The sequence below is a fragment of the Peromyscus leucopus genome, chromosome 13 (assembly GCF_004664715.2).
Source record: "Peromyscus leucopus breed LL Stock chromosome 13, UCI_PerLeu_2.1, whole genome shotgun sequence".
NCBI lineage: Eukaryota > Metazoa > Chordata > Mammalia > Rodentia > Cricetidae > Peromyscus > Peromyscus leucopus.
Genome location: NC_051074.1, coordinates 45781064 through 45808308, shown reverse-complemented (window position 1 = coordinate 45808308; position 27245 = coordinate 45781064). Strand labels below are relative to the sequence as shown.

The 27245-nt window shown below is 40.8% G+C and overlaps 1 protein-coding gene across 7 annotated transcripts in view; it reads left to right on the top strand.

Moving 5' to 3' along the window:
• Unc80 (unc-80 homolog, NALCN channel complex subunit) overlaps positions 1–27245 on the top strand; it is a 180556-nt gene that overhangs the window by 141399 nt on the left and 11912 nt on the right. For 5 of the 7 annotated variants that reach the window (XM_028870069.2, XM_037210309.1, XM_028870068.2 and 2 more), the window contains 13 exons: positions 3048–3140; positions 3901–3936; positions 4284–4502; positions 9253–9453; positions 11572–11695; positions 12654–12779; positions 13918–14041; positions 14823–15029; positions 16519–16703; positions 17459–17624; positions 19113–19292; positions 21886–22024; positions 24402–24458. In XM_028870069.2, the coding sequence (XP_028725902.1) occupies positions 3048–3140; positions 3901–3936; positions 4284–4502; positions 9253–9453; positions 11572–11695; positions 12654–12779; positions 13918–14041; positions 14823–15029; positions 16519–16703; positions 17459–17624; positions 19113–19292; positions 21886–22024; positions 24402–24458 (1857 nt within the window). The remainder of the gene's footprint in view (positions 1–3047; positions 3141–3900; positions 3937–4283; positions 4503–9252; positions 9454–11571; positions 11696–12653; positions 12780–13917; positions 14042–14822; positions 15030–16518; positions 16704–17458; positions 17625–19112; positions 19293–21885; positions 22025–24401; positions 24459–27245) is intronic. The other 2 variants (XM_028870070.2, XM_028870072.2) reach the window with 1 other exon arrangement.

Genomic DNA, 27245 nt, shown 5'->3' with positions numbered 1-27245 from the left:
CCTACACCCTATGTCACATCCTAAGATGCGCTCCACAATTTAATTAGCTGTTTGATGAATTTTTAGTTTTTACATTTCAGAAAGAGAGAGGGGGTGGAGAAAAGAGAGGGAATGAAAATGAATGCACACACAATTCAGAGGACAAGTCCTGAAGATTGGTTCTCTCTTTCTACCATGTGGGTCCCAGGGAACGAGCTCAATTTGTCAGGCTTGGAACCAAGCACCTTTACCTCCTGAACCATTTGCTCACCATATCCAGTTACTTTAAGATGTGTGTTTGCAAATGCAACCAAGCATTCTTTTATTATTTTACTATTCATAAAGAGTTGGATTTTTAACTATAATTTTAGAAACTACAAAACAAATACAAACCTCAGAATGTTACTCTATTCCAGAAGGAGCAGGTTTGTCGAGGAATGGGATCAAATAATTCCAGAGGGGAAAAAAATGAGAGCTCTTGGGAAGGAAGTTACATTGGCACCAGACGTTAGCCCTAAACAATTCAAGAAGCCATCCTGTCACAAGATTCTTGGGTGCAGAAGTGAAAGGAAATAAGCTGTCATATAGTAGGAAGATTATGATGGGGGCTGTAGATGGGCAAAGGATGGCCTGAGAGCAGGGAAGGCTAGTGTGGGTGCAAGTCATGTGGTTGGTTTTCTTGTCCATTCCCTCTATATTATTGAAAGATGTCCTTCCTTGAGGAGCTGATGGGGACCATCCTGTGTTTGGGTCTTTGCCCCTTCATTCCATTCTGCTGCTCTGTGTATCCTCATGCCAGCCTAAAATCCTTCTTAGGATTTCGCTCCTGTCCCTGCCCGGGAATCAGTTCTCTCCCTCTATCACGTAGGTCCGTCTCCATGGATCAAACTCAGCTTGTCAGTCTTGGAAGTGAGAATCGTTACCCACCGAGTCATCTTGCTGACCCTATTTAATTATTTTGGGGTGTGATGTGTGAGAGTGAGCGTGATGGTTATTTATGAATAGTGATATGTGGTTAGTTTCCAATGATGAGTCACACTGCCAACCAAGGCAAGCAGAATAGAGCCCCAAAGTCAGGGGTCATTCATCACCCTGAAATGCACATCTGCACCCAAAATGAGTAAGCAGAAAAAGGGGGAATAGAAACCAGAACAAAGTGGATAACCTGGCTGTTCCAGTGAGTGGTCCAAAGCTTTGCTAATGGTTTCAGGAAAGCCTTGGGAGACGATACTTCCAAAGAGAAGGATTCCTTCTACACCTGTCTCCTAAGACTCCCTCCAATAGAGGAGAGAACAGCAGCCAATCTTTTCCAAATGCCACTGCAGTCACTTCTCCCATTTTATAATGGCAGCTCTTTCCTCCTTTCTGTTACCGTTTATAATAACAAATGAACTACACACATCCAGAATTCAAAATTTGCTTGGCCAAAATTCCATGAAGAGTTATTGTCATTAAAAACCCTGTAGCTGCGGCGATGAGGTTCTCTTCATGAAAACTTGGTAACCTAAACTGGATCCTTGGAATTGAGTCCACAGAGTTGTCCTTTATCTCCACCCCCACAGGAATCAAGCAAATATTAAAATAAAATAAAATCTTGTGGCTTTAAATATTCCATTGCATTCACTATCCCTTTTGTAGAGAAGGGAGCCTTGTTGGTTAGTAGTAACTACAACAAGATTGATCTTATTGGGTTTTTTATTAATGAAATTTGCTTTTAGGCTATTCACATCATATGTAGTGTATCCAGCCTACTCTCACCCCAACGTCCCTACTATGCCCTGCTATCCCCTACAAAACCTCTCTCATGCTCTTGCCCATTTGGGTTGTTTGCTCTTTTTTTTTTTAAAGAAGAGTCCCCTTTCATATCCATACTGCTACTTTTATTATCTCATGAAAAGAGATATTTGACAGTTAGATGGGTATCATATAAGTATATTATACGTACATTAGTTTCTATTTTATAACTCTGTCAGAAAATTAGAGAATAAAAACAAATCTGATTTGAGTGTATCACTTCATTCTATGGAACAGAGTCCAGGATGGATCAGCTGATCTCAGGGGCTCAAAGAAAGAAAATGAAGGCATTGGTCAGCCCAAACGCTTATCTCAAGGCTCAGGGGAGAGCCCACTCCCAAGCTCATTCAGGTTTTGCAGAACTAGGTTTCCTGTGGCTTTGGTCTGAGCAGTTTCTTTGCTGGCTCTCCACCAGGAGTCATTCTGCATTTAGAGGGCATCTCATTCTTTTCACATGGTCCTCTTAACAGCCCCAAGCTGGCAATAAGGCATTGAATCCTCATGCTTCAAATATCTGTCCCCACAAAGAGAAAAAAAAAGATGATTTTTAAACATATCATTGGAGTAAAACTAGGCACAAAGGCCTTGAGGCCATCTTATAGTTCTGCCTGCCACAGCAAGGCATTCATTCCTGCATGTCATTCCTGAAAGTTACCAGACTCAGCATTCAGAACAAAAGCAGGCCATAAAGATTTTATCAAGGTAAATGCCCCAAAAACCTACATCATCTTTTCTGTGTCTCAGATGCCAATACATAAGCAAAATTTTATCTAATACTAAAGAAGACCCAACAGACATTACGTGAAATCATTTGACTCTCATTAAACATATGACTTAAGACAGAAATTTACTCACTTCCTAGGGAAACTAAACTTAGGTATAATTTTCACTAAAAGAGTTACTGCATTATGTGATGATTTCTCAGAACCAGAGGAATTCTGGTGCAGATTTATGTGCACTCTTGCCTCTGTTATCTAGAATGCTGGATTGCCCGCCACCCGAGGGACCGTTGAATGGTTTCTTTACTATCAATTGACACTTACAATTTGAGCATTTGAAGAGTCATGGTTTACTTCTGAGAATCAGGAAATAGTACGTAAACCTTGAGTGTATAGAATACGGACATCAACCTTGTCTTTAAAGGGCCTCTCGGGACAAAGCTGGACAGTTTATCCTGCTAAGATTTGAAAACTTACTTAGGTGGGGACTTCAATAGCTTCATAAACATTTCTACTTCTGCTGCTTTGTTCTGGAAACCACTATTATTGTTGCAGGCCAATGACAGCCCCACAGATGAGCAGGAGCGATCAAGGTCACAAAGGCACAACCACAGCCAATCATACCATGTCATCTGGAGTGAACACCAGGTAACTCGCTGTGTGTGCCCTGTGTTTCTGTGGCCTCCAAGTTGCATTCCAGTGGCTGGGAGTAAAAGGAATCCTGAAAATAAAACAAACAAAGGAAACCACCATAGTAAGTGTGGAGATCTGTGAGGAAAGCCTTCCAAGATAAGAAAAGAGGGTGAGAGTTTAAAAGTATAAGAAAAGACCAGAGTTGCTTTGAAAATTATCAAGGAGAAACTCAGTCAGCCTTCATGAGGCGTCACTCATGCTGGTCTGTTGAACTCCAAACTGGCCAGAAGATTCACCGCATCCTAGGGTAGAGAGGCCCTGTCCTTCTCATACTCCATAGTTCCACTGTCTTTCTAGGTTGTCTCAGACTCAACTGGTCAAAAAGCAAGTGTTTCGAAAACGATAGAAATAAGTTGCACACCCCTCCCTTACCACCTGAAACAGATGGGCATAGTATTTAATAATAAGGCTCAGATTTCAAAGTTTAAAAAAAAAATTCCCTCCTTTGGCTATATTCCATGAGTTTATATGGATCCTTAAATGTTTCTTTATACATTTCATATGACAAGGAAACAAGTTTTATAGGAGCTGTAATTGCAGTCTCTCTGATGGCCAAAGGGTAGAAGAGAGGAGTTTTCAGGGATAATATGTGTATTTGCATTTATAGAAGTGTGTGCCTCCAAGGGTTTTGTCTATGAAAAGACTCTAGGGATCCTCAGCCTAAGAATTCCCTTCTTGCTCCAAAGCTTATTCAGATTGTTCTTCTTATTCTCAGGTACCAGGAGCAAGGAGCCAAGCTGCACTTTATCAGGTACTGAAAGACTTGCTCTGATTTTATACCCCTCCTGACACACTGAGGTGACTGATGCCTTTAGATCTGGGCTCTGGTTCCATTTAACACATCCAGCGGGTGCATGACAAACTGTTGCCATGTAAATCCTCAGGAAATGGCTCAGGGAAAGCCACTGTGGTGTGGTACTGCCAGGTCTCCTGGGAAGATAAATTTTCTTCAGCCACCAAAGGAGCTTCTGTGGGGCTCTGCCTACCAAGTCCTCAGCTCAGTAGGGATCTTATTTCTCTGCAGTGAGACAACCTGCACTCAGAGTAACCAGGTGCCCAAGTTTTCAGAACCCTCATTAATCCTTCCCAACTCCTCAGGGAAAACCTTCACTTATTGGAGGAAGGACAAGGCCTTCCCAGAGAAGAGCTAGATGAACGGATTGCTCGAGAAGAATTCAGAAGGCCCCGGGAATCCCTGCTGAATATTTGCACAGAATTCTATAAGCATTGTGGGCCAAGGCTGAAGATCTTGCAAAATCTGGCTGGGGAACCCCGGGTCACTGCCCTGGAGCTGCTGGATGTGAAGTCCCACATGAGGTATCTCTCTCTGCCTTGGAGTTTGCTAAGAGCTTAAGCCATGTGTCTGTGTATGAGTGTCAAGCTGGACTGTAAGGGCTTCCTCCAGGAAAATGAATGAGATACTTAAAATAATTTGTGTCCTGTGACTTGGGTATATACCATTTAGATCCTTCTAATAAAGTGAACATTTTACCTATTAAAGGGATCTTGGTTAGAAAGGGGGAAATGGTTTTATAATGGTAATTTAGTCCAAAAATCTGTTCCCAGATTTTTACATATAATCTCAGAGGACCTAGTAGCTGTATTTCTAACAGTTTGTAAAGAATCATAAGAATTCCTTCAAAGAAAACGCTCATGGTTAACAAAGACTTACTTGGAATGTTTAATGTAGCTATAAAATTAAACTAAGAGTTCTCTCCTAGCCGTCCCGAAACAGCATTGTGATTTTGGCAAAACAGACCAATGTCCTGATTAGTAATCTCTGTTTTGATTTCTTAAAATGATCTTTTGAAAGGAGTTTAGTAGGTGCCGGGTGGAAGTACCAAGGGCAGGAGGGTGAGGCCGGTGCAGACCCTTTCTCCTCCAGCCTCTCCCCTCTGCTGAGGTGTGGGCACACACCCAGCCAGGCTGGAGAGCCCCAGCCCCCCACACACACACACCCACTGTGCAGTGACGAGGAGATTATTTCACACTGAGAAGTGAAGCTCCCAGACAGAAGGCTGCAGTGTTTCCAGGACCTGTTGCCATGGCAACTGAGGCCTCTCGTCAGACCCGCCCCTTCTTTGCCCACAGATGGTCTCTAATTGATCGAAGCAATTCTGTGAATAGACAGACATCACGATTCCAGAGTCAGAAAGTGACTACGACTGGCAGGCATTTTGTGAGGGTGCGTGTGTGAGTGTGTGTCTGCGTGTCTGTGTGTGTGTGTCTGTGTACATATGTCAGTATGTATGTCTGTGTCAGTACGCATGTGCATGTGTGTCTGTACACATGTGTAATATGTGTGCCTATGTCTGTCTGTGTGTGTCTTTGTGTGTGACAGCATGCATGTGTGTCTGTGTCTGTGTGCATGTGCCAGTGTGTATGTCTGTGTGTCCATCTGTGTTTTGTGTGTGTGTGTGTATGTGTGTGTGTCTGTATCTATCTCTGTGTGTGTGTGCCTGTGTTTATATCTGTGTATGTGTCTGTGTGAATCTTATGTTTCTCTGCATCTGTTTGTGTATATGTGTCTGTCTGTCTCTCTGTCAGTCTATGTCTGTGCCTGTCTATCTCTTTGTGTCTGTCTCTTTCTCTCTTTCTCTCTCTCTCTCTCTCTCTCTCTCTCTCTCTCTCTCTCTCTCTCTCTCTCTCTCTCTCTCTGTGTGTGTGTGTGTGTGTGTGTGTGTGCATCTGCATGTATGTCTCTGTGTATGTATGGGCAGTAGGATAGTCCTCCTCTTGGACATTTCAGGGAAGGAATACTAGCATCAGAGAGGCCTGGAGCGCCCTCTAGAGTACTTACTGAGGTTTAACAAGCCCTAAGTGACTACTTGGTACTAGGTGTGGATTTAAGGTACAAAAGACATTAACACTAATGAAAATTATCTATATTGTATTAGACATTAGGGGTACAAATAAGAGCCCTAACTTTCAAGGTTATTGTAGTCCATTTTAAAAGACAAAAAGAAAAAACATAGTTGCAAGTAACTGAGATCACTTGTATAATCAACTGTTTATTATTTTCAGGCAACTTTGAAAATATATGATACAAAAAGATAGCATACACTAACTAGAGAATCAGGAAAAAAAGTGAAATTGGCATGCAAATATTTATATGGTTGTGATAAGATAAACACAAACATAATAAGAAATCATTTTAGATTTATTCATGAACCATATATTTGATGTTAAACTTCTGGAGTCGTAAAGCAATTAGCAAAATAAGATCAGTTATAAAACCACAATGTCAATAAAATAAAAATATAGTTGTTCAGTGAGATAATAGTTATTAAAAGTAATGTTGGTCATGGTTATTGACATCAGTGATCAGTGAGCTATGAGGTGGAAGGGTCAAAAGTTCAAGGCCAGGTTAGTCTCCACAGTTCCAGGATACTCTTTTTATTTTTTCCAGGTTTTTTGTTGTGGTTGTTTTGTTTTGTTTTGTTTTAAGACAGGGTTTCTCTGTGTAGCTTTGGAGCCTTTCCTGGATCTTGCTCTGTAGATCAGGCTGCCCTCGAACTCACAGAGATCTGCCTGGCTCTGCCTCCCAAGTGCTGGGATTAAAGGCGTGCGCCACCAACCACCTGGCTCCAGGATACTCTTGGCTACATAAGGAGACTCCATCTAAAAACAAACAAACAAGGAAATAAAATAAAAGGACAAGCAATATCTCCTGATTGATATTTGTTGAAAAGAAAAAGAGTAGTACAAAGAATAGTGTCCTCGACAATGTCCTTTTAATAGATAAGGGGCTGGCTCTGAGTGGCTGTGTAGATAGTTGGCATAATGTCGTTATGTGTTTTGTCACAAGCAAGCTCTCTAGAGCCGGGTTAGTGTAAGAGGACAGCTACTTCGTGGCCTGGATCTGTTGGAGGGCAAAAGTTACATGGCCTAGAGATTATTTAAACCAAGTGTCCCTATTAATGTACTACTGAACAACAAGCTTTTGATGAAAGACAAGTGTATGTTTCTTTGTCTAAATATGTTCTATGTTATGGGATGAGAGGTAGGCGGCAGATCCAAATACATTGACACAGTGCCAGCATGTATTAATGTTTCTTGTAGTGTGTGTGTGTGTGTGTGTGTGTGTGTGTGTGTGTGTGTGTGTGTTGTGTGTGAAAGTCAAACTGGCATGAATTTTGGAACTGTGGGTCATATTTTAAAGTTTAAGAATGGATGTTACCCAAATAGAAAAGGCTGGATTGAAAAAAGGTGAAATGGAACTGCTATCCAGGTAACACCGGAGATGCTTGCTCGAAGAGTTTGGACCAGGCTAAAGTGCTAAGAAGCAGTGTTGAGGGAATCTATACTCTGCATTTGCGCGATACATGATTGATTTCAAGGCTCTCAGAGAAGATATTCTTGCTTAGATAGACTCTCTGCGCAAAAGGAATCCCTTGCCTCGTTACCCACTCCTGAGTACCCAGTGGAGTAACATCTACAGTTTTCCCTCTTTCCCTCCTCCCTCACTCTTCCTCTCTTTCCTTCCCCTGCTCTGCCTTCTCCTTCTTGAGTTCCCATCAGAAAAGGACCAACATAACCTGATTTCCTTTTGAAACAAGAATATGTGTGCAAATACATGGTATCACGCAGGTAGGGTTGGAAACACTGTATGAAAGGAAGACTCTCTTGTAGGCTGACCACTAATCCATTTTTCACAACCAAAGGTTAAAGAAAATCATGTATTGATCTATACTTTTTCTCTCATATTCAGCCCAAAATCTTGCTCCCAAGCTTAAAGAGAGACCGTTTTTCAAACATATCTCAAAGCTATCTTTAAAATACACTCTTTTCTGAGAGCTAAACTCTAGTGCTTATTCAACTTAACAGGGAATTGCATTCACTTTCTTCGACAAAATATGGTTTACAAGAGCCCAAGTTTCCCAAGTTGGTTTAGACAGGTTACGTGTTACAGTAGAATGTCTAAGAATGTGCAGGGATAAGGTGAAGATTTCTAGAAGAGTCTGTGTGGCTAAAACTATCCTTATCTGGGTAGTCCTTATCAAACATTCTAAGAAAGAATCCTTTTTCCATGACATACTTACAAGAAAGAGATAAACCATACAAATGTGTAGGCTGTTTGAAACATTTCTTTAGGGCACCCACCCTCACACACAGTTTCCAGGACTCTGTCCAGTTAGGAATGAAGATCATGAATATGAAGAGATGGTAACTATTTCTTGGCATGAAGGGTTGCCATGAAGATGATGAATGGGACTTGTGCATTCACAAATAAGCCTAGCAGGAAGATGTTGAGAGAACTTAAAGACCTCACATGATTGCAGCTTCTAGCAGTGCAGCCTCCAAAGAAGGAATGAATTCTTTGGACAGTAATGGGTTCTGCCATCTATGGAGCTAGTCAGATGAGGTACATGTTATGAAATCCAAGCAGTGGAGAGGTCGGCAATAGCTTAGATGCTATTCCTAAAGAGTGCCGAGAGGTGGTCCTATTGATCCTGTCAAGCATTCACTTTCCCTCTCCTGCTGTTATCAACTTTTCTCTTTACCAAAATGCTATAGCTAATATAGCTACTGCTTCGTGTGTGTGTGTGTGTGTGTGTGTGTGTGTGTGTGTGTGTGTATGTGTGGTGTAGAATCACATTCTCTGGGAATTTAGCACTACATACAACAAGGCACAGTAACAAGATGTCTGTAATTTCAGCACTTGGGAGGGTGAAGCAAAAGGTTATAAAATTCAGGATCATTTTCTGCTACATAGCAAGTTTGGAGCCAATCTGAACAACATGAGACCTGTCACACACACACACACACACACACACACACACACACACACACACGAAGCAGTAGCATTCTCTAGATGCATTTGGCCCATCCTTAATCTTCCTAAGTTTCTCCTCATGTTTACTCTCTGAAACATTCTCCATGTCTCTGCGTGTGCCCATATCGTTGTATTGATATATAGGAGAAGAACAGAGGGACAGAGGGTGTCGGAGAGGACGTTCTTAGTTAGGAAGTTGGTGTTTTGATTAGCATGAGGTGATCAGCATGACGCTGTGTGGAAATATTCCTGCTGTGGTATTTCTGCTCATTATTTCTAAAATGATTTTAGGCTGGCAGAAATTGCACACTCCCTTCTGAAGCTGGCACCGTATGACACCCAGACAATGGAGAGCCGGGGCCTTCGGCGCTACATTATGGAGATGCTGCCTATTACCGACTGGTCAGCGGAGCCAGTGAGGCCAGCCCTTATCCTCATTCTAAAGAGATTGGATAGAATGTTCAACAAAATCCATAAGATGCCTACCCTGAGGTGAGGAGGCCTCCTGGTCAGATATTCTAGAGCACACGGTTAGAAGTTTTCCATCTTAAAACATAGTAGGTCACTCGGTAGTTAGATAAACGAGGCAGAAGGTTTCTGGTGGTATTTGTGCACAGATAATTGGGAATATAAATGTCCCAGTAGCAAGATTTGTTTTGAGGCGATAACATTTCTTTAGGAATATATGTGCTTCTCTTGAAGGAAGTGTCCTTTTCTCAGTTAGTTCTTCATCGAATGCAATGAAGAAGTCCAATTAGAACTCAACAGTCTCTAATCCTTGAAGTAAGAGAGAGTATGCCTTACAAATAGCCACAACAAAGAGGAGAAGCATTAATTTGATGCTAAAAGTACTACATTTATTATAGTAAGTTATTCTATTTGGGTACATAGCAAGATAAAAAAATTTTCAAGTTTTATAATTATCAGCCAAACTTCAACTAAGAAGGTCACAGAACTGATAACAAACCCTAACTTTCACCTTGTTCAATGGAGTTCTAAATGAACACAATCATAGCCTAGTGACTTCTTGGCGGCCTGAGAAAAATCCACTCATCCCCTTCCAATGAGCAGATGCCTCTGCACTAGCCTTTCTGGAGACGTGAACCAAGTTTGGAAACTATAGTCATAGTGAGTAGGTGGTATAATTCACAAACCCACTAAAATGGAAATTTCAAATTTGGATGAATGAGAGAGCTTTTTCTCTCCTTTAAAACTAAACTCAAAATCAAATCAACTTTGCCTCAGACCATAGTACTTCAGGTTCAGTTTGCCAGCAGTTTTACAGGTATTAGCCAGCGCTTTGCACATTTATGCCACCATGAGTCACACAGAAAAGCAAAATTGGACAATATCAGGCTACTGCCTAAGCGCTGGTTCTTATTTTTTTTTCTTTTTTGTACCATGGTGATGAATGTCAAGACTATATCAAAATCATTTATTTCAGTGGCATGGAGATGCTTGTTCTTAAGCATTATTTCTTTAGTGGTCCCAGTAAAACATTACCAGCATCTGCTGGTAAATGGCTGATCAAACATTTATAAATTTCTTATGAGTGTGTGTCAAAATAAATTATTTTTCTTAAGTACTCTGACATTTGAAGATGTTAAACATCTCCATAAAATGGTTCATTTGACATACAGTTAAACCTATTATAAATGACCATACCTCTCCAAAGGAAATCTTGGATTCATTCACAGATTTGGTCAGCTATGGGAAATTTTCCTGGGAAGGCTGATGTAATATACAGTCGATTTGCCTTTAACCCTTTCATGTGACCTCAGTTCAACAAACAAAGGATTGTCTGAAGCCGAGCTGTGGGTTACTTGGGCACTTCTGGCCTCCGGAATGTCAGTGTTTTCCCATTTGTGATACATCTCCACCCTTTCATTGTACAGGCTGCAGTTTTGTAGGAAATGTAGGCTTAGAAATAATTTCCAGATTGAAAGAGCCCAGCCTGCTGCTTGTTTTGGAATTGTGAGGACTGCGACAGTCTCAGAGTATATTCATTGTTAATACAGAAATACACTGTGTTATTCTGATTGGATCGTGGCTCCACCATCTGTACTTCCACAGAAAATAATCCGAGACATCATTTCCTTATGAGGCAAAGAGAACTTTCTAGACCAGTTCCCTCAAATTTCATCTTTTTGACAGGACGTAAGCCATATAAATCCTACTGTGTGAAAGTTGACTGTATCAAGTATAGTCAGATAAGTAGATTTCAGGACTGCAGCTGGGGGCAGATTAGTTCTATTGGAAGATTTCTCAGGTCTCCTGAAATGACAGTATAGGGCTCCTCTCAATAATGACATCACAGGGACCTTATGATGTGACCCATTCATCATCTCTGTTTTTTCTTCAATAGATTTTGTCTCATTAGTTGGTTGGGCAGGAGTGTGCCTCTGCTGCGTTTTCCGTCCTTCCTCCCCTCCCAGTGTGCTCTGTACTTTTGGAACACCATGGGTAAATGTCATCCCTCGTGGAGCACTCTGTTGTCTCAGCACACACATCCTGTCTCAGCTGATGCCAGGGTCACTGTCTCGTTCACTTGTCTCAGACTCTCTCCAGAAGGGAGCCCAGGGCGCTAATGGCTCCTATGTTGTATTCCAGGAGACAGGTTGAGTGGGAGCCTGCCAGCAGTTTGATTGAAGGGGTTTGTTTGACACTTCAGAGGCAGCCAATCATATCCTTCCTGCCTCACCTTAGGTCACTGATCAATGTCTGTGTCAATCTGGTGAGTAGCCAAGTGGCAACCTTACGAAACTTTGCACAGTTTAACTCTGCTATTGATTTCTCTAAACTGAAGATTTACAGGTCAACCACTTTGTGCCCCTGACTTACCTATGAAAACGGATGGCTCAGGTGACACTAAAAACAGTGAGGTACATTTCAAGGTGGTACATGGGAGACACAGGGGCCCATCCCTGCCGAGGCGGGATGTCGGAATGCCTGCTTCCCACGCACTACCTTGACAATCACCTCCAAGTTGCGTTGAGAGTTGAGGGCTGCCAGTTGGAGAGTGGGGTGTTGGAGTCTGCACAATTGGCTAAAAGTTGAGATAACTTGGGAAGGAGAACCTTAAAACACAAAGAAGGCTTTCTTTTCCTTTTTCTTCTAAAAGGGCCAAATAACACCATGGGTTGGCCCTTTTAGGATTTTATGGAAAGAAAAATTATTTTCACCGTTTATGTAATATCTAGAGTTTGGTCGTGACAAGGTTTTGTACAATGTGTGGAAACCATGTTAGAGCATATCATCCAGTAGGATCTGCTGCTTAACTAGTTGGGCAACAAGTGTGTAGTTGGAATGCCTAGTGCACATAGAGCTGTGATCACCATCATTGTTGTCAATATTCGCTCCATCAAAGAATGTTGCCTGCACTCCTTTGAATCCACAAGTAAGTGTCCAGTCTCCCAATTAGAATAGTTTTCTTTAGTTCATCTCTCATTACCTACATAGCTAGCTATAAACAACATCCTACAAAACCTTGGCTGAATCCAGTATAATGATCGACCTGACTCCAGACATTACATGCCTTAGAGGGCGCAGAAAAAGGAAAGACTGAAAAAAAAATAACATGCCCAACCTTCAATTTTGTTAATATTATTATTATTAGTGAATGAGACTCCTTTGCTACAGTTGCATGAAATTGCAATGGTCAAGGCTGGTCATGTGCTCTGTTTGTATTTCAGGTGATGGGAGTGGTAGGACCTTCCAGTGTTGCGGATGGATTACCCCTTCTTCATCTCAGCCCTTATCTCTCACCACCTCTGCCCTTCAGCACAGCTGTTGTCCGGCTTGTAGCATTGCAGATACAGGTGTGACTGCCTTACCTGTTTGTCACGCTCATTCAGTTGCTGGTGGAGGCGCCACATCTCGTGGTGCTCCCTCTCTCTTTCTCTTTCTGCAAAGGCTGGGCAAAATCTGTGAGCCAGAAGTGTGAACACCTCCAAACCGTGATAGGTTTGGAGCTTCAGCCCTGAGCATGGCCCTAAGTTGTGCTTCTGTAATTCTTCTTGAGATCTCAAAAATAGCAGAGTCCTTTAGTCCTGGCGCAACCACAGGAACCGCTGTGGTCATTTAAGCGATGTGCAAACGAATGTCTTATGGGTAACCAGCTCACAATTGTTAATCAAAAGAGGCAATAGTATTCAAAGTCTGGCTTAAAATTATTTTCAGAAAGAATTGCGGTCTAAAATTCTTTCACACGTTACTACCAGACTTTGAATATCTTTATTTTCTTTAGTGATTGTGAGTTGAATATTATTTTAAACACACATATGGAGTATCCCACTTTATTAACAAAGGTACAGAATCTTAATTCCCCTGACTGTTTCTCTCTGTGTCACCCAGTTTTAAAGCTCTGTGATCAACAGACGGAATACGTCGGATATAAAGGCATAACTGACCTACCTATTATCTGACAGTCTTACCATCCGGAGAATGGGTAGATGTACAAAGCATGGGAAGAATGGCGGCTACTGTGGAGAAGGGGGGTATGGCAGTCCTATAAGCACTTTGATAGCCGGTTTCCAAAGATCACTAATTTCTTCCTTTCCATGCTTCCTGGCCTGAAGAAGGCCTAGGCAGGGGTGAAAGAACTTTTACATAACCCCAAATGGAGAAAAGTGCCAAGTTGTCATTTTCTTCATTTTCCTGGGTAGACACGTGGAGAAAATTAGCAGGGGAAATGAGGTGGGTCTTATATTAAACTTCTTCCCTTAATGCTTAAGCTATTAATGTCTTTTTAGGAATGTGGCTCTGTTATGTGAAGCCAATGGTTAAAGCATCAGTGTGGGTCAAACGTCATATGCCACAAAGAAGACACTTGAACTCGTAGTTTACAGGTGCAGCCAGCGGGGAGGCACCTTCGCCGACACACTCTGTAGAAACAAACGCACACAATGGGCACAGTGGTCAATTAATCTTTTTTTTCTCTCTATTATCGCTGCACAGGCTTTAAAAGAAGATTTCCCTTTAAGCCATGTGATCTCCCCATTCACCAATCAAGAGCGAAGGGAGGGGATGCTTTTAAATCTGCTCATCCCATTTGTGCTCACAGTAGGATCTGGAAGCAAAGGTCTGATTAATTTAACTAAAGGAAACGTATCATTGTTGTTGTGTTTTTTAACTACCAGGGTGGTGTTTCTATTCTTCCTCTCCCCATGAAACTCATCAGTTGAAATAGATCTAAATGGTTTAAGCAGGGGTTTGGGAAACAGGAGTTTTATTTGGTTTAACTGACCTAGGACGAGAGTTTCTCTGCTCTACTTCTTAGAAGAAATATCCTATTTAAAATTACTTCAATACAGCAGAGGGCAGAGTAAATTGTTTCAGTTAAGTTAAGAAAATGTTAATGAGTTCAAGTTCAATACACTGAGAATTGATAGATGACTGAACTATAACATGGCCACTGTGGTTAGCAGAAATTCTGCAGCTGCTAACTGTCAATACATTTTCATTACTCTTCCTCTTCCTCCTTCTTCTTTTTTTGTTTCTAAGAAACCTTTTAATTCTTCTTTTTTAATCCAACATAACCTTAAGGGGGTCTTTCTTTTAGGAAAAGCGTATCTCAAATGTAAGGTCAGTACATCCTAAGTATTTACCAAAAGAAAAGAGAATGAACTGGTAAGCAGGAGATCTGGCTGAGAACACAAGCCCTTGGATGCCAGCTATTGGCGACCCAAGGGTGCCAATAACACTGTGTTGTCCTTGGAAGAAACCGTACTTGGTGGGAAATGCCCACATTTCTGTGTGTTCTGGCTTGGAACTGGAAGAAGTTGCATTGCTCGGTGTGTACCATGGAAGGTCTGCCTTGTGATTGTTACGCTCTCCCCTTCCTTTCCCGAAATGCACTTCAGATAGCCCGTGGCTGGAGCAGCCCGAGGTACAGCTACTGCTGCAGACTGTCATTAATGTGCTCCTGCCCCCTCGGATCATCAGCACCTCTAGGAGCAAGAACTTCATGCTCGAGAGCTCTCCCGCCCACTGCTCCACCCCTGGGGATGCAGGCAAAGACTTGCGCAAGGAAGGGCTGGCGGAGTCCACCAGCCAGGCAGCATACTTGGGTAAGGCTCTTTTTTCCCTGCCTCCTCTTTTCCGCTCGCCATGGATGTACTTACCACGATCTATCTTGGCTCAGAAGGTATTTAAAGAAACACTCTTGCAGGGCTGGTTTGCTTCAGTAAATATAAGACAAAGAGTAGTTTCATCTATGCAGTATCTGAATTGACTTGGTGGTTTGCATAGGATGCCTAGAGTATATAAAGAAGGGGTCTGTAGGAAGGATTGCCTCTTTCTGATTGACAGCACAATCACTCAGATTTGATAGCTACTGTGAGGTAGTATATGCTATGAATCCCATTGGTCTGTCATCTATGTAAATAAAGCCCTTGGAGTTGACAGTCAACATCCTGAGCAATAGGACATGGTGGCCTTGCAGGACATTATTTCCTCAGCCAGCTGTCTTATTCTTGCCTAACAATGTCTTTACATTTCCATCTTGATCTTTAATCATGTGAGGACAGTCTCCTCTTCCTACAAACTTCCAATTCATCTGCCCACTTACTCCCCTGCTTCCCCATTACCTCAACCCTGCCTTTAAGGGTTGCCTTCCTATGGCGTAATAGAGGGCCAGTCATTGTCCTTGAAAGAAGTAGACCGGGGGAAAAGACCACTCTTGGACTGACACCAAGAATAAGGAGCACGACAATGGGAACCCAATAAGAGGACATCTCATGTGACACTTTTTCATCCACCAAAGTGAATGTTGGTGGGAGAGTGCAAGACGATCACAAACTCATGGAATCAAACAGGTCCTTGGAGTTTGGAATATGGGAAAATGAGGTGCTTAAGAAGCATTCTGAAGGGGTGTGTATGTAAAAGATATCATTTACTATGACCTGAAAACAAAAAGAAAAAAAAATGTGTGTACACAGGACCTGACCGGATGGGCGCTCAGTTGCCCAAGGCATAAGAGATCAGGCTTAAATGAGCTTCAGGCTGGCAGAGAAGTATCTGTGAAGTCAGGGAACACGGAGGATGGTGGGGAATGGAAACTCTTTATGTAAGACTAGGAATAAAAACTTCGAAGAAATGTTTTCATTCCATTCCACTTTCTGCCTTTTTAATGAAGGTGTTACCTATTTTTCTTCCTTGGTCAGACTATTGTACTTCTTTTTTTGTGTATTTTAGCTGGGAATGTGGGTAATATATTGATGATTCCGTAAAGCCAAAGGCTTTAAACATTAGCTAAAACATTAGTAATACATATAATTGCCTCTTTAGTTCAACAGACTACCTACCTTACCCTATTGTTTGTTTGTTTGTTTTTCCAGAATGGGAATTTTCAATGCACTTAATAAAATTGTGTTCTAACCCACCAAAATACCTTTACCTGTGTGTCTGGAATACTGGCTCAAGGGTGCATGTTAAGTTTCTAGAACCGCGGAGTTTAATCAATTAGAAATTGTCCCGTGTACACAGGCAGTGGCTATGGGCAGGATTCCTCTGAAGCACCAGCCCTCAGGATCCTTTTCTCTTTTCCCCGCTATGAAGCCCTAAAGGTTATTCTCGTCTGCTTCGAGAGGCAGCTGGGAAGCCAGTGGTACTGGCTGAGCCTGCAGGTGAAGGAAATGGCTCTGCGGAAGGTGGGCGGCCTAGCCCTGTGGGACTTCCTCGACTTCATCGTGCGCACCCGGATACCCATCTTCGTACTCTTGCGCCCTTTCATCCAGTGCAAGGTGAACTTGCTGTTTTCTTCTAAGGCAGGAGTGCCGAGAGGTGAGGGTGGGGGAGTGCACATGGTGGTGTACAGGACACATACACGCTGCGGCCAGTTAGCAGAGACGCTTAACACCGTGTTGGATGAGGAAGGAGCCCCAAGCAAGCATCCAGACACTATTTCACATTCAAAGCACCTTCTCACCTATTACAGTATGCCAAACTTATTCTCTTCCCATTCATCACCCTGTCTTCTTAAAGAAAGGAAAAAAACTGGCCCTGTGAAATGTTCTGGAGAATGTCCTCCCAGGTCAGTAACATCATCTGAAATCTACTATTTAAAAAAAAACAAAAAACAAAAAAACAAAGCCAGGCGGAGGAGGTGCACACCTTTAATTCCAGCACTCCGGAGGCAGAGGCAGGCGGATCTCTGTGAGTTCGAGGCCAGCCTGGTCTACAAAGCGAGTTCCAGGAAAGGCGCAAAGCTACACAGGGAAACCCTGTCTCGAAAAACCAAAAAAAGAAAAAGAAAAAATAGGATAGTTAATGCTCCTTTTTCCCTCCATGATTCCCAGTATTTATCTATTCTTTAGTTCTTCTCATGCCCCAGTTTCTTGGGGTAGAGACACTACTCAGTGGCACCATGCTGGTATCATCGTTTCCTGCCCATCACCTTCTTTTTCTTCCTCTGTCTATGAAGTGGGTCGGTATCACAGCCCAGGTTACAGATGGGGAAATTGAGGTCCTGAGGATGCAATGCCTTCCTTCCTTTTAGCTCCTGGCCCAACCAGCAGAAAACCATGAAGAACTTAATGCCCGACAACATATTGCTGACCAGCTAGAGCGGCGCTTCATCCCCCGCCCTTTATGCAAGAGCTCACTCATTGCCGAGTTCAACAGTGAACTGAAAATTCTGAAAGAGGCGGTCCACAGTGGATCAGGTAAGCGTGAAGGGTGCCTCTTGAGTCTGACAGTTGGAATTCACAACCTCTGCCCAGCTCACTGCTCTTTTGGGGGACCAAGTCTGAACTAGCTATCTTGATATACTGATAGATTTGACCAAGAAATTACGTCTAACAATAAAACAAAAGCCAAGGGCTGACATGGGAATTTGGTTACATTCTTCTGAATATTTTAAGTACTCTTTTTAGTATTTAAGTACTTAAATATTTAATAAGGGGAAAGGGTGTTTACATTCTTTCATTCCCCTTTTTAATAGAAGGATTCGCTTTATTTATAACTTCACAGGTGCTATTTCCTTTAATCCACACAAGTATCTGCACAATGTATCATTCAAAGTCCAATTTTAAAAGGAGGAAATTGACACTCAGAGGATTAAATAGTTTATATACAGACATAGTGAAGCCAGTGAGATGGTTGTTTGTTTTTTGTTGTTGTTGTTGTTTTGTTTTTTCGTGACAGGGTTTCTCTGTGTAGTTTTGGTGCCTGTCCTGGATCTCGCTCTGTAGACCAGGCTGGCCTCGAACTCACAGAGATCTGCCTGGCTCTGCCTCCGGAGTGCTGGGATTAAAGGCATGCGCCACCACTGCCAGCCAGTGAGGTGATTTTGCACTAGGTTTATGTTGTGGATTCTAAACCTTAAAGTTGCACAAATTGGAATGGGGAGGAGCTAAGTAGAGTTCACAAGCAGAAGGTACTTTTAACTATTTGAAAGATTTTTCCTTGAGTCCTCACTGCTTACTGGGCAGTTCTACCACAGCAGACTCCTGAATGAGAAAATTAAATCCCTGTCTACCATTAGAGGGCACTCATCACCCATGTGTAAAAGACTGGGCTTTTATTTGCTTTCTAAAGTGTTTACTGTTGTTTGCAAGATGTTCAAAACACAAACGTTAAAAGTGCAACCTTGGTGATATTTACACATGGCCATTCAGAGTTTCTGCTGAATCTGATAGAATCACCTGCCACAGAGCTGAGAAGGTTCTAATGCTTCAGTCTCCAGAAAAGGAGAATGGGAACTCTTTGGCATTGTATCCTGATTTTGAGTTTAGGTTCATATAAAAGATACCAATTTTCTTATTATTCCAATATTCTTATGTGGGCAATACACATGCGGTGGTAATAAAAACCAAGGCTTTGGAAGCAGCAATTCAAGTTAGTTGGTATTCTATTAGCCTAAGCAAACGAAAAATAAATACACTGAGAGAAAAAAAAAAAAACTGCAAAAGCCTTTCCCTTGGTAGGGATCTCAGGCCTTTGTAAGGAAGCTATTCACTTAGAGTACACCAGTGGCCAATACTGACCCCCTGCCCTTCAAATTCTTATACGACTGTATCTTAAAACTCCTTAGTCTGGGACACACTAGTTACACTTAAAAAAAAAAAAAAAAAAGTCAGGAACGCTTTGAAGCAAACATTTCTGTTTTTCATGACCTTACCACCCATTTCCTTTGGTCTCTCAACTCCCAGCCTACCAAGGAAAGACATCCATCAGCACCGTGGGCACATCTACCTCTGCCTACCGCCTGAGCCTGGCCACCATGTCCCGCTCCAACACGGGCACAGGCACTGTCTGGGAGCAGGACAGTGAACCATCCCAACAAGCTTCTCAAGACACCCTGAGTCGGACTGACGAGGAGGACGAGGAAAGTACGTAAGAATAAATTTTCATTAAATGTCTCTGCCATGTAAGGGGCTTCTTAAATTGCACTGATTATTTTCCACTTGTGTTTTTGAGATGCTCTTACATAATGCTTACAGAAAAGTTGTACTTTAAAGATGAGAAGGAAATATAAGAACCCCTCTATACCAAACGAAAGCCACAAAAGGCCCCTCCCTGAACTAAATAAAGTAGAAGAAATGGAAATGAAGCTTAGAATTTTAATTAACTAAAATAAATGAAAACATTTTAATATCTCCCTGAATTTAGGCATATACGATGGAAAAAGAAATATGTGCTTTGTTAAAATACTTTTCACCAATATTTCCAGATTTAGTTTGGGCGTTAGTCATGTAAAGTAGCAATCATATTATAAACAACTTATAACTAGACACCTGGCCACTGCTCATGGACATACCTCTACAGTTGCAGCTCAACTCTTATGAAATATTGACCAAGAAAGCACAGTGTAAGAGATAAGGATGAGGAGTTTGCTTTTAAATTTTTCTTTACTTATTTATTTGGGACAGAGTCACATCTATCCCAGGTTGGCCTTGCATCCCCTACATTGCTGAGGATGACCCTGCAGCTTCTGTTCCTTCTGTCTCCATCAATGACAGCTGGCATTACAGGCACAATCATGCACCAGCACACTGGGTCCCTGACACTTTAAATCAAAAGTGTGCTTCTTATTTAATTGGGTAGTGCTAGGGATTAGTGGTCCTGGGGACTGAACTCGGGGTTTCATGTCTACAAGGCACCGTCAAGTACTCTACTACTGACTATATTCTAATACCAAAATTGATCAGTTTAAAATAAACAGCAAGATTTGATACCAGTTCAAAACATCAAGTGAATTCTACTTTTCTTTAATGTATGAAATAGTATCTAGCTGGGCGGTGGTGGCGCACGCCTTTTAATCCCAGCACTCGGGAGGCAGAGCCAGGCAGATCTCTGTGAGTTCGAGGCCAGCCTGGGCTACCAAGTGAGTTCCAGGAAAGGCGCAAAGCTACACAAGAGAAACCCTGTCTCGAAAAACCAAAAAAAAAGAAAAGAAAAGAAAAAAAGAAATAGTACCTATTAACATTTTTTTTTATGATAGGAAATGATGCCCCCTGTGATTCCTGGAACTAAGTCTATTCTCGGGGTAACTTCTTGAATAAGTGCTTGGCCAGAACAGTAGAAAGGAGTTATGGAAGAAAAGTAGAGAAGACTTAAACAGATGTCATCAGCAGACTCCAACACTCATATAGGGGGAGGAGAATCAGAAGGCATGTAGTCTTATGCTAATATCTTTCTCAGATATCACAGTGATCTCAAAGAAATTGAGGCCACCAATAAGGGGTGCATTGTAGCTGTGATGTGGGTGAGCATTAGTTTATATGGAAAAGGATATGAAAGCAAGATGATGAACTGTTTTAATTGAAACCGTTCTTCCAATCATAGAAGCTCACATTAAGACTTACCAGGTGTAGAACAAAAAAAAATGAGAAAGACATATTCTCTGTCCTCCATGGTGTTAGAAGTAATCTTGTAGAGAAGATGGCATTTACAGACAGCACTTAAAAGGCTTAATAGAAGAAAACACAAGACTAATGAGCAAACAAATCCTATAGAGATGTTAAGACACGTGAGTTCAAAGGACAATCAAAGAGAATCTAGGAAAGGCTTTTGTAGAAATAACTCAATGTGTTCCATCATGTTTTCCATATTTTTAACTTTTTTGTAAACATACTACAAAGGCAATATGTCAAGACTCAGTTCAAATCACTTATAACAAATTAAAACTTATAGCAGTTTTCATGTTTATGATTTTATTTGAAAATTTATATTAGATATATCACTTAGAATATTCTAAATAGTATCAGATGACCTTTCATGGTAGCATACATTTGCTAAAACACAATTTGTTTATTGAAGTTTATGTGGTTTAGTAACAGACAGTATTAGATCACTTAGCATAAGGTCAACTTAACTCAAATACTGTTCTAAGCTAACTTTCATATGGATTGGGGTGCATTAATTTCTGCCTCTGCAGGGAAGGAAGGCCTCTTTAAAACTTAAAATTTAGATTAAAATAAGCACTTATTTCAGGATATTACAGTTTTCAAATATTTTTTCTTGAAATATTGCTTCCCACAGCAAGCTGTAAATCATTAAGTGAACAGAGTAGCTTTATAATGTCAAGGAAATGTAACTGACTTATTAAAAAACAAACTCCTAATTGAACTATTCCTGCAATAGTCTTTAAATATGTGTGCACAGTCTAGCTTTTCTGAAATCTTTAATTTGTGGGTACACATTGATTTACTCTTCTCTACTTTGTGAGTAAGAAGTTTGCATGTGTTTTGTGAAGGCTGCTGTAGTGTGGGGGACAGATAGGAAATGTGTTGACATGAAGAATTATCATTGGTTCACTTGTGGTGTTAGCTGATCATATATATGAAGATGGCTATGATTGTTTCTCTTTAGAGATAGATCTGAGGTTGTACCTATGTCAGGCATGGAACTCAAGTACAGCTTTGGCTGCAGTTTTCTGATAGGCATCATGGTTTTGTAACAATGGTTCCTTCGCACTTTTAGATGACTCTGTAAGCATGCCCAGTGTGGTAAGTGAACAGGAAGCTTGTCTCCTGGGTAACCTCGGAAGGAGGAGATTCTCCAGCCACGTCTCCAGCATGTCTGCACCTCAGGCTGAGGTGGGCATGTTACCCAGCCAAAGGTAAAGAGCTATGACTGTCTTATATACTCTGCACTTGGGGCGGGGGGCAAAAGAAATTCTGAAAATACATTAATGTTATCCTATAAAAAAGGAAAGAGAAGCAAGCATGGGTCATGTTTCTAGAGAAATTGTTCAAGAAAGCACTTCCAAGTAGGTTCCTGTGGGTAATTGTAGATTTCCAAGCCAGGCTTTGAAATGAGATCACACCTGCAGGTCCAAGTATTAATTTTATATTGAGATATCCATAATTAGAAATATAATCCTTTGCTTCTGGTCAAAGTCATCCTTATATGTCAGATTTATCATCAGGCAAGATAATGAGTATTTGGTAAGAGTGGACCAGTTTACTTGATACTCTAGAAATTTAGCCCTTCTGTAGCTGATGTTCTGCATGTAGGAATGCTTCACTAAGGGAAAAATGTACCTCTGACACTGTGTGGACCATGAGTGGGACACTTAAATACAGTCCACAGTTTCTCCAGCTATGTGCTGAAGTAAGCTAAAATGATCTGAAGGGTAACTTCTATATCAAAAGCTCTAAGATTCAATGACTAAACCATTTAAAGAGTTGCCTTTGGTGTTCTCTGCCATATAAGAATGTAATTTAAAAAATACATTTGGGGGCTCTTAGTTTTTAAACGTTTTATACTTGGGGAAATGAAAATACATCATTTACATAATTAAAACTTAAATTTATATTTAAATAAACACTCATATTTGAATTCTACATATTTTTAAATAAAATTATAATACAAAAAAATGATCTGACAGAGTTAATCTAGTTTTTGAACAACTACTATTTTCATTTCAAGAATTGTATTCTTTCAAATAATTGGTATTGCCTGATTTTTAGTGTGTTATTTTATATTTTTGCAATACAGCCTTATGTATGCTATCTCACTCAGCTATATCCCTACCTGCTGTTATTTTTAATACCCTTAGACTCACTCTAGTACAATTCACACATAGAACATAATATCAATAGAGATATATGACTGTGTTCAAATTAAACTGGTTTATATACAGGAATATACTATACCCAAACCACTCAATAAATAGTTCATGTAAACTAACATTTGATAATTTCCCTTTGCACAAAAAAATGTATGAATAAAATATGTAACCAAAGAGCCAAATGTGTCCCAAAAAAGTAACATAAGCAATTAATGTTGATAACTATTAATTTATTCTTAATTGTTAGTTGTCCACATGTTTGTATTTAGAATAATATAAATTTTAATTAGAGAGGTTTTGACCTATCCAAAATAAGTCAAACTACTAATTCCTTTTCCATGTCTATAAATAATAGATCAACTTTTTTGCAAGGAGAAATTTTATCTAATATAAACATATCCTAGAAGTTAAAAAGAAGATATTATAAGGCATCACTTTGTTCTTGGATTATATTTTGGAAAATTGGAGAAGGAAACACTCTCTTTGTCCATTACCAAAAAATGATCCCCTTCCTGGGGACAGAGACTAGTTTTACACTCAGATCTTTTGTAATAGTCCCTTCAGTTTTTTTGATGCTTAACTATACATAATTTAATATGTAAATATTGAATGCCTTATGGTTGCCTGGCTCAGTGCTAGACCTGAGGGGAAAGTCAATAAAATATAGTACAGCTTATGCTCACAAATATCAGCTCAACTATATTCCAGTAAGTGGATAAACTGTGATTCACTCACCAACCGACAGGCTTCCATTGCATTTACAATTCAGTCAGTAGAGAGTATAGAACAGGGAGGTAAATGTGAGTTCTTTGTAATGTTTTGAAGACACCTTCCATTTGCTTACTGATATTTTCATTGCAAAATTAGCAGGGGAAGTTGGGCTCTTTCTTTGCTTTTCTTAATGGCATCAGCTTCCAGATTTTGGTTGTGGCCATTTATGGTAAGTGGTTTCTGTGTGGTAATGTTAGGATGTACAAGAAAATGTGGGGGTCTGGTCATTGAAATACTTTGTCCATACGATATGTTAAAAATAATAGCCACCTAGCCAAATGGCTACCAAAGAAATCATAGATTCATCTTCTACAGATCTACTCTGCAATGCATTTCAGAGCTCATGTGTCCATTTGGAGCTCATTTTAACTCTTGACCAATAAACAGACCACTCCTCAGAGAGCCGTACCCATCCGGTCTTTCCTTCCCCCATTGCCTTGAGTCCTATGTCTTGACAAACCCAGCACAAGGTGAAATGGTTGACTGTCTCCTTTTCCTTCCTCGTTCTGTTCAATTTATTTTCAGTTCTTGGAAACAGAAAATTGCATGCTTTTTTTTCTCCCTTTCCCTTTTCTTTTTTTTTTTCCTCTTTTTATTTTTTCTTTCTGCATTTTCTTTCCCTAAATGCTTCATCTCCCTACCCCTCCTGCAGTGAACCTAATGTCCTCGATGACTCCCAGGGCCTGGCCGCCGAGGGCAGCCTCTCTAGGTACAGTGTCAAAGCTACCTGTCTATTGGTGTCTGTGCTGGGAAACTAGCTGTTCCCTGTCACCTCCGTCACTCTTGTCTCCTCTGTCTTCTCTTGCCCGTCTTGGTATCTATTTCCATCCCTCGCCCTTTGTTGTTCATGAACACACGAGCCTGGAGTCAAAGGTGTAGCAGACCCTCCTTCTTTACAGACAGCTTCAGAGATCAATCACAAATAGTCTAAAAAAAAAAATGCAATTAAAAAAAAAAAGCTACAGAATTCTCTATGGGGCATGTCTAATGAATCTCTAAAATGTTTGCTATACCAAGGGCTAGAGCTGTAGTTCAGTGGTAGTGATATGTGCTTAATATATGCTAGACCCTAGGTCCAATACCCAGTACCTCCCCCAAAGTTTGTTATACAAAATGTTAAATTTGTCCCATCTAAACATTCATTTCCACACTAATATTCACTGAGAATTGCTTTTTTTTTTTGGAGGGGGGGGATCTTTTTAGTACAGCTCCCTCTCAGGGAGCCCCTGTACTCAGTCCAGTCATATCTTTTTAGCTAATACCATAGAAGGTAAGAAAACAATGATGCTGAGAGAATAGCAATCAAGGTCACTGCCACTTGTGCGATTGCTATTCTTGGACGCACGCTGTGTGGCATGCCATTATTGTAGCTTGTTCAAACACGTTATCAAGAATATTGGTTCTAGCACAAAGATGACTCAAAAACTTGCCACGGAAAAATCCAATGCAAACTTTTTCTTGGTGAGCAATAAGAGAAGCCATAGAACAGAGACAGTAGAATACCTAGACTATTTATTTTTTAAGCCTTCAGAAATGGGTACTGCACCTTTAACACTCAGATAAACCACGTCAAACATTCCTAATCTTGTGCTGTCGATTTACACCTCTCAACTAATCCTCATTAGGGGCAATGCTTCTTGTTCATCTTTAGAGTGTCTTTGTGCCATCTCAAGAGAAAACCCTCCCAGGGCTGAACTCTATAGTGAGTACGATACCCACCGTGTTTATTGCTTTAACACAAAGATGAGGAAATGTTGAGAGGCCGTTCCTGTGAAAGGTTGTCTTTTGTTTTCTTCGCATCTTGTTCAGATTTCACATTTTCTTCTTCAACTGAAAATGGGAAATTTAGTCCGTCATCAGGTCTATTTTTTTATTATTATTTTACTGGATCCATAACTCATGACATTCATTTGTGTTTGCGAGCCCTCGCTTGGACAGATTAGTCTCATATTGGGAAATGTGGAAGTGCTACAGAGAGCAACTTTAATTAGCAAGAGCTGTAGGGCGAGGCAGGTTGAGAAACACTGTCCTGGAGAAGGTTTCCCTTAGCCGTTCATAGTGTCTGAAGAACTTTCAACAAAGTCTAGCACCCGGGGCATCAATACTTTCAAAGATGTAATTGTTGAATGCTTAAAATGCATATGGAGTAGGAAAGCCTTTATTTCAGAAGGTAGGATCAGTGGCTGATTAAGAACAGTCAGGCTTGAGTGTAGATGAGTTTGCACTGAGGGTTAAGTCCAGATTCTGTATGCGGATATATGGGTAGAGTTTATTTTTATTAATTTTCTGAAGGACTTGGCGAGCCCAGGGTTCAAACGACTGGAGTCATCTGAACTAATTCCTTCTGTGCCTGGTCCGGTGCAAAGGGAGGAGACTCAAGATTTATGCTAGGTACTAAAACAAGTTGAGAGCCAGAGTTAGAGACCTCATGTCCAGGTGAATTCATTGTGTTAGCATTTCGATGACCATCTTCAATCGGCTATTGTTGATCTGTTGTTGCTGGCGCTGTTTCTCTTTGAACCTTGGTGTTAGTCAGCAGGCCCAGCTGTGATCATTAAGAAATGGAAAGATGAACAATTTGCTTTGGATTCTGAAATAATTCTATTAATGTGGAGGCTTCCCACCTATTCCTAGCACATCCACCTTTGCCGTATGCTGCAAGCCTTATCTCTTGAATGCCATTGGTCAGCAAGTTCTCTTTGGAGGAGAGGAAGTTTGAGCATTTACTAAAACGGGGGTTTATGAAATGCCACATTTTTATATATTTTGTTTGCAGGCTTTCTTATTTTTTGGCATAAGAATTCTTTATGCACATTCTGAAAAATCCAAAAATAGAAGGGCAATAACCATGTGAATTGTATTTAATAGACACTTTTGTACTTCAGGTCTGAAGTACAGTCAAAGTTATCCTGAAGAAAATCTGACCCAAACTTACCAAGAAGCATACTGGAAGGAGACCAGTAACCACACACACACACACACACACACACACACACACACACACACACACACACACACACACCTTTGCTTAACTTTTACAGGGCTTTGCTTCTGACAGGCCACTTGTTTTAGACAGAGGAGGCAAGTTGAACTGAGTGGGCTGAGTGAGGAAGATAATCAGATAAAGTTGGTGGGAACTGAAAAGAATTATACACCAATTGGAAACTTCTAAGATTTTTTACTAAATTGCACTAATACATTTCTTTTAATGTATTAGACTCAGCCCCCAAATTCCTGTCAGAAACATTATTTCCTGTCTGGTTCCATTTCCTAAAACTTCCATTGGAAATTAATAAGCTAAATCAAAACTCCATGGAAGATTTTTCTTTTCTGGAGAGCACTGCTCTGAAAGGCACAAAAACGCATTGTAGAGGTTCCTTAAACACATGTATATACACAGCATGGGCATATTTTCCCTCTGGAATAATAGAGCTCTAGAGAAGCTATTTAAGTCCTTAAGGCTGAATGTTTATAGTTCAGAACCAGATTTTTATTT